We start from the raw sequence: 6,982 nt of genomic DNA, 5'->3' as shown, positions 1-6,982 counted from the left end.
CCGGACACAGTTTTAGAAGAGCCATAATTTATGTTCAATACATGAAAAATATAACGTAGAAATGCATTTTATGTCTCCAGTCTGTCATTATGTGTACATTATATAACGGACATTTAAAATAAAAAATATCAAATAGGATTTTCAAATGTCTGAAACAGTAATATCAGTAGCATCCTCTGCTTGTTGTTGGGCATCTCCTCAGTAACTCTGCAAAGAGAAACAGTCACTATTAGCAAGCAGGGTAAACACTGTACTTAAATCCCATTGTACAGTTTCCTTGCAATTCCTTCCTGTTGCTGATAATATAAAAATCATGATCATGGCTGTGTATGAAATTGATCAGGGCTCTCTGATATTTCTGCAATGAAGTAGCAATGAAAAATACTCAATAATCCAGCATTCAAAAAGTTAAAAGTTAAATGAATTAATCAGCAAAATGTAGCAGCAAAATAAACCCGGAGGTGATTATCTTTATTATTACTGTGTAAGCAGCACTTCAGTGTTAGCTAGTCAAGGCAAAGCTGATTTGAAGTACTGTACATACTGTGTTGAGTACTCTAGTCTACTGCATCATATTTCATAAGATGATCATATTTTTTGTGTGTAGTAGCCTATCGTCATTTATAGAGTGTAAGTGTAATAGATTAATGGTTGTTGTTTATTTATTTTTTTTTACAATATTTTCCTCTGAAATGTTGTGGATAGTATAAAGTAGCTTAAAATGGAAATATTCAAATAAAGTACTGTACCTCTGTACTGTACGAATACTTTGTACCACAGAATTTCTAAGAAAACTCTGTTTCAATCATGTCGTAGATCCATCCCAAGAATTCAGCCACTTTGGTGTAAACTCCAGGATGGTTGGGCTCAGCACAGCCTGTCCCCCAGCTGACAACCCCCACCAGCCTCCACACATTTTCATCCTGGCAAACCAAAGGACCCCCACTGTCCCCCTGGAGAGGTAGACACAAACACTGTTCAATATAGACTCACCCAGCCTTCATTATGCCAGTGTTTCACCATAAACAAATCACACAAGAGAGGATGAATCCTTAAAACGCCTCTGCAAGTTAGTGTTCAAAACTCGGATCTGACCTGACAGGCATCCACTTTTCCCTCTGTGTATCCGGCACAAAGCATCCGTGGCGTGATCTCTCCATTGTACATGCAGGAGCTGTTGCACTTCTTTGTGCTTATTATGGGAACTGGCGCCTCTTTCAGGGTGTCAGGTGACTGCACTGAGAGAGAGAACATACACTTAATGCTGCTGTGAATACATTTGGCGCACTGTCATCATGTGTGAATTAGACCTGCAGTAGAAGTAAATTAGTTTGAGAGCAGTGCATCAGCGTCTTACCACCATCAGGCTGTGTGTATCCCCATCCAGAGATCCAGCACTGTGTACCTCCTGGAAGATCATAGTCGTACTGAGGCAAGCAGACGGGCCTAATTGTATCTAGTTAAAGGGAAGATTTACATAATAATTCTGACAGGTTGGAACATGATAACTTGGTTAAGTTATTAAGGCTTTTCTTCCACGCTGTTTGAGAAACGTACACATACATCATGTTTTCCTCCTGTCGTGGTTTTGTCTTGTAATGGGCTTCCTCAAGTTTACCTTGTACTGTGAATATGTTCACTCAAAAATGTGTTTTGCTTATTGTTGCTTCACTAGGTTGTCCAGAATGATGAATGTGCAGAGTTTGACACTAGAGGGCTGTTTTCACATGTATCTGCTAAGGTGGAAATGATTTTCTGTTCTCACCTTAAAACTCGGTTTAAAACATATATGAACAAGCAGGATTTTATGACACGGAAGACGATCCATGGTCCAATATGCAATTTACAGAAATGGGATGTGAAAACTTGAAACCGCCAGTGCACATAAACTGTGAATTGACTTTTCAGTCAAGTAGAGGACATCTTGTGTGCAGTAGTTAAACGTTTGACATGAAAAATATGGACATGGTGTGGACAAACCATACTAGACACAAATTATTACTAAATTATTATTTCATATGTCTTAAAACATGGAGGGGGGGGGTCTTTAAACTTTGTTGAGGTTGTATGCCCACATTTGAAATGGTTGCAGAGAGGAATGCACTGTTTTGGTGCAACATATGTTTGTATCCGGTTGATTAAAAGTGTATATCATTGTTCATTATGGTGACAGAAGCTAGACCATTGCTTGTTCTTCATCTAAAAAAAAGGAGGATACCCCATTTGTGGTGGTCTGATGGATGGAGGCTTGCTGAAATGTGTCGGCATAAGAAAATAAAACAGTGAACTGAGACCATAGTATTGGCATTTTGTTGTGTTTTTTAAGTGCCAACTTCTTCTGTTGTGTGAAAAGCTTGCAAAGAGACTAACCTGAGAAATTCAGCGGGGTCCGCAGTTTCATCAGGGCTATATCACTGTCGTGGCTCCTGTGGTTATAGTTCTTGTTGTATATGATCTTCTCCACAGCGTATCCTGTGTGCTGAGCCATTTTAGCCGAAGTGCGGGTGACAATGCCAGCGTAGACCACCCAGCTGGATACCTGAGGTTGCCTGTAGCTGACATTTGAGGGGGAAAAAAAAGGAGGCAGATACTGATAAGAGAGAATGTGTCCAGTTTGGTGCAGGTGTTAATGTCTGATTATTCTCCTTTGATTTTGTCGTCCCAGACCTTTTAGTGCTGGTAAGGTCAGCTGTCTTACTTGTGAACACAATGGGCAGCTGTGACTACCCATTGACTGGTGATGATAGAGCCTCCGCAGGTGTGACGGTTGCTGTAGTAGAGGCTGACCTGCCAAGGCCACCTGCCTGGCGTGGCCTCCACTCCCCCGATTATCCTGGGCAGCTTTGCTCGTGTCCCACACTCTACACAGAGATCCATTCATCAAAAAAGTTTTGGATTGACGCATCATTCACTCTGTCTGCAGCTTTTTGTGAAGTATTATTAAGAAACTAAAGGGATTGGTGTTAGATGCAAAGTCAAACAAAAAGTTAAGTTAATTTGCTCACCAAAACATTGCAAAGCGATAACCTTCCCTGTGATACAGTTCCCCCTAAATGGAAATAAATTGTGTCACTAATGATGAATAATGATTGCATTTGTAGCCACAATTTTCTCTGCATCATTACGAGTATGATGTCCTCGGACAAATTGCCTTACCTGAATTGCCACATATTTTCGAGATTGCTCTTGTGTTCTGAGGTAATTTGTATAAAGCCGTCAGTATGGTTTGGCCCGATATCAGTTAGATTCACTCCTTTATGCTTGGTCAGTCTGGTAAGAGAACATATGCAAAATAGGTGGGAGTAAGTGTTAAGATAATTCAGACTTATAATATGTGAAGCAAGAATGCAAATAAGGTATTAGAAAATCATAAATAAGCCAAGCTTTCAACCTTAGCAAAACAAAACTAAGTAAGTGAGTGGGTGCTCCAGTTTCAATCAGTGTCTAGAGCTGAGGTGGTGTGTGATCCTGTCAGGAATGCAAACCTCAGATAACCAAGCTGTCTGCAGACCAGCGTTCCCAGTGAAGAGTTCCACCTCTCATAGCACACTGGTAGCCAGGTGGGCAGCTTCCCCAGCTGGATCTCCAGGAGCGAGTTCTCCGGGCTGATCCTGTAAAACACTGAACCTGATTGATTGAAAATCTCTCTAGAGACAAGCTCTCAATCAACAGAAATGAAACGAGCATTGTCTATGAGTGGGAAATGATTAGGAAAAACACAAGTATCTATGCCAATGTTTGTCAATACAAACAGATCATTATGTGTGGTGCTTTCCTGTCAGTCAATGGGCATCTCTCAAGAGTGAACAAAAGGCAACAAGAAGCAGCAGTTGAATGCTAATTTTGCTACTAAAAACCACTTCAAAGGTGAACCATTACCCAGTATGATGAGTCGCATAACAATGAGCAACCACGCAATCCTACACTGTTAATTCATAAATCAGTGAAACAAATTTCTGCTTTCCAACAAACGTTAAAGAGAGGACGAAACACAGACCTTTTCTGGCGTCAGAGATAGAAATGTCTTCTGTCACATTGCAGAAAGGCGTCTCCTTTGTGTCCCCAAGTCCCACTGGACTTTGGGAATCAGAAGGCCTCAGCAGAAGTTTAACTACAGTATATGTAGATAAAGATGTACTTGATCAGTCTTTTAATCAGCCAGTGAGACAGGCAGCAACAATGTGTTTATTTCTACTAAATGTTACCAGACTTTCTGAAGTACCCACAACAGTCTGTCTAGAGCAAAAAGAAACATTTTACATTGCAAAAAGGATGTCATGAAATATTTTCATATCTAGGAGTTCTGCTGATTAGAAAAAAACATCTCACTAAAACAATAGTCTACATGATTCTTTTTTATAGGAGAATGTGCTGCTTTCCCTTGTTGTAAATTAAGATATACTAAATATCTTTTCTGTTTTGGACTGTTGATCGGATTAAACAAGCGATCAATAATGACACTAATTGTTAGTTGCAGCCCTATATCAGATTTTTAAACCTTTCAAATGCTGATCATATTGTCCTCAAAAATCCAGTATCTGTCAGGCTCTGCTGTGACCTGAAAATGTACAGAAGCTTGAGTAGCTGTAGCAATACATTTGTCTCAGCAGCTCCTGGTTACAGTTAAGCTAATTTACTGATTCTATCTCAACACAATGACTCACCTAGAAACCAGACACCTACAGCTAAGCCTCCCAGGAGTCCAACTGCACACACCACTGCCAGCAGCCTCACCAGCCTGTGAGCTAAAGCAACAATTAAGACTGGAGTTAATGCGCCCTGATCCCAGATATGAGCTGAGAAGAATAATTAAATGTCAACTGTTACATATATATAGTACAATGACACACAGCACAGAGACAGACGCAGACATTATTGTAATTAAAAATGTTCTGTACATGCACAACATAATGTAAATCTGTACAGTGACTGCTTTACTTATTACTGAACTGTAGATGGTTTGATTCAGTGCAAAGTCTTAATTGGGCTTGTTCTTTATATTTAGGGTAGTGTCTTTCAACCATGTTTTTTGCACTGGTGACGCAGGATTGCTCTTGTAGTCTGATGCCCAGCGGGTGGTGGTGGTGCACCACCGGAGCTTACCGTGAGTGGTAGAGTGAATCCCTTTTAACCAGCCCTGCACTCCCTTGGTCCCCGCGACTCCTGCTGTTTTATCTGAATGAAAAGAGTGACTGACAGCTGCCGGGTTCTCAATCACTGATAATGTGTCTCCATCAGGACTCTATAAGAAGTAGAGTTAGCACGTCAGACCTCATTTACAGCTTGTTCCTATTTGTTAGAATGTTGGCAAGTTTGCTTACTTGCGATAAAAAAATCCTGTTAACCATCTGCTCCTTCACAACAGTGCACCTGTCAGGCTCTGTCAGATTTAACTAGGAGCACTGTAATCCTGGATATTAACCACCACTACCAGACCAGATGTATGGAGTCAGAGATATAGGTGTGCACAGGTGTGCGTGTCATAAATCTCCTCAGTGTGCAAGGTATAATGAGAAAGTTGGAGCATTGGCGTGTATGTTCTACGTATTGGCAAACAATTATTCAGTTGAGGTTAAAACATTTCCTGTACTTTTTTCAGAAAGGTTTAATCACTCTGGAGTTTGTGTGTTTTTGTTGGGCTTACTCTCCGAGCAGCAGCTGTTTCTATAAGCAACATATTGTGAGTATCACAGTCATTATAATAAAGCTCTCCATAGATGTGAGATGCAGACTTGATATTATACAATTACAGTACGAAATCCATCTAAATAAATGCTACACCATCTGCTCACTGTAGCACTTGAGTGTAGCAAAACATGTAATTTTGGATTTGGAATTAGCATGAGTTGCAAATAGTACAAGAGGCACTTTAGAAACTCAATACTGCTGTGCATCATAGGTCATATTACGATGCATGTGAATTATATATGCATAGAAAAACACAACACACAAGTTAAGGTGACAGAAACAAGTGTGATATAAGTTTGAAATGAACGCTTCATCTGTAAACGGCAGCTGTTGCTGTATGTTGAGATGGTGCAGGTACCAATGTGAGAAAGGTGTTGTTGACTCAGGATTGCATACATTAGACAGATGGAGGAAGGTGTAGTGAATATTTAGTCTCCCTTTCTTACCATGTTTTCCTTGCGTACAGTCCTGAGGATAAAGCAGCGATGTCCGTGCTCATCTGTAGGCCTGTGCTGGAGGTAGAAAGGTCCGTCTCGCTCGCAGTGGATGCACCATTTGCCGTTTAACAGAATGCAACTCTGGATTTTCCCTTCACAAAGAGACAATGAGGTCAGCAGTGGTGCAGAGAATGAGGCTGTTGTTTGTCCAGGGGGGTCATGGGGCCTGCCGAAGCAAACTGAACCAGGTCTTTGTAGGGGGGAGCATCTCCAGAGATACCTCCAAGCTGACTATTGATAGGACAGCGGGTGTTGCTAGGTAACACTTCTTACCTGTGCCAAAAGATTGCCCATTTCCACCTGAGACATGTTATTACCTGACAGTTTGTAGGTTCGGAGAAAAGGTCATTATTGCAGATTGTTGAAAAGTCTCACATCATGTCAATCCCCCCTTCATTTGGAATCCAAAGCTATCGTCTCTCAACACTCAGGAACAAAATGAAGTCTGTTCTGTCTGCCCGCTAACAGATGAGACTTTCTCTTCTCTCCTCACCCTTTTTAACCAACTCACAGTCAGACTGTCTATATCAATATTCTTGTTTCGGTATTTCAAATACCGTCTTTGTTTTGAGTACAGTAGAAAAGGTGGCTTAAGTGGCTTCAAAAAAGGATCATTAACTCTAAGAATAGTAAGAATAATTAATAACTGATAATAACTGCTCTTTGAAAATGGTGAGAAGATCAAAGCCTGACTTTTTACGTCACCTCAGATGAAATATTTTTTTTTTTTATTGAAAATAAATGACTTGATTTGATCCTTGTGGGTAAAAAGAACATTTGATACAAAGGTTGTTTAT

At 40.4% G+C, this 6,982-nt stretch overlaps 1 protein-coding gene across 2 annotated transcripts; it reads right to left on the bottom strand.

Annotated features, from left to right (window-relative positions):
• Positions 1-10: 10 nt before the first annotated feature.
• Positions 11-6,423, bottom strand: tmprss5 (transmembrane serine protease 5). Of its 2 annotated transcripts, none has more exons than XM_039782372.1 (13): positions 6,135-6,423; positions 5,104-5,242; positions 4,665-4,745; positions 3,998-4,111; positions 3,486-3,627; positions 3,157-3,270; positions 3,006-3,049; positions 2,699-2,861; positions 2,371-2,555; positions 1,358-1,456; positions 1,096-1,238; positions 750-953; positions 11-207 (listed from the first exon to the last, which is right to left on the bottom strand). In XM_039782372.1, the coding sequence occupies exons 1-12, from the start codon at positions 6,135-6,137 to the stop codon at positions 786-788; spliced, it is 1,395 nt and encodes a 464-aa protein (XP_039638306.1). In that variant the 5' UTR covers positions 6,138-6,423; the 3' UTR covers positions 11-207; positions 750-785. The 2 variants fall into 2 exon arrangements, with proteins under 2 accessions (XP_039638306.1, XP_039638311.1); XM_039782377.1 differs by having other exon boundaries at positions 3,486-3,621; positions 6,135-6,422.
• Positions 6,424-6,982: the final 559 nt, after the last annotated feature.

Source organism: Perca fluviatilis, chromosome 2, assembly GCF_010015445.1.
Source record: "Perca fluviatilis chromosome 2, GENO_Pfluv_1.0, whole genome shotgun sequence".
NCBI lineage: Eukaryota > Metazoa > Chordata > Actinopteri > Perciformes > Percidae > Perca > Perca fluviatilis.
Note: the sequence above shows the minus strand (reverse complement) of the source record. Positions and strands in the feature narration are given on the sequence as shown.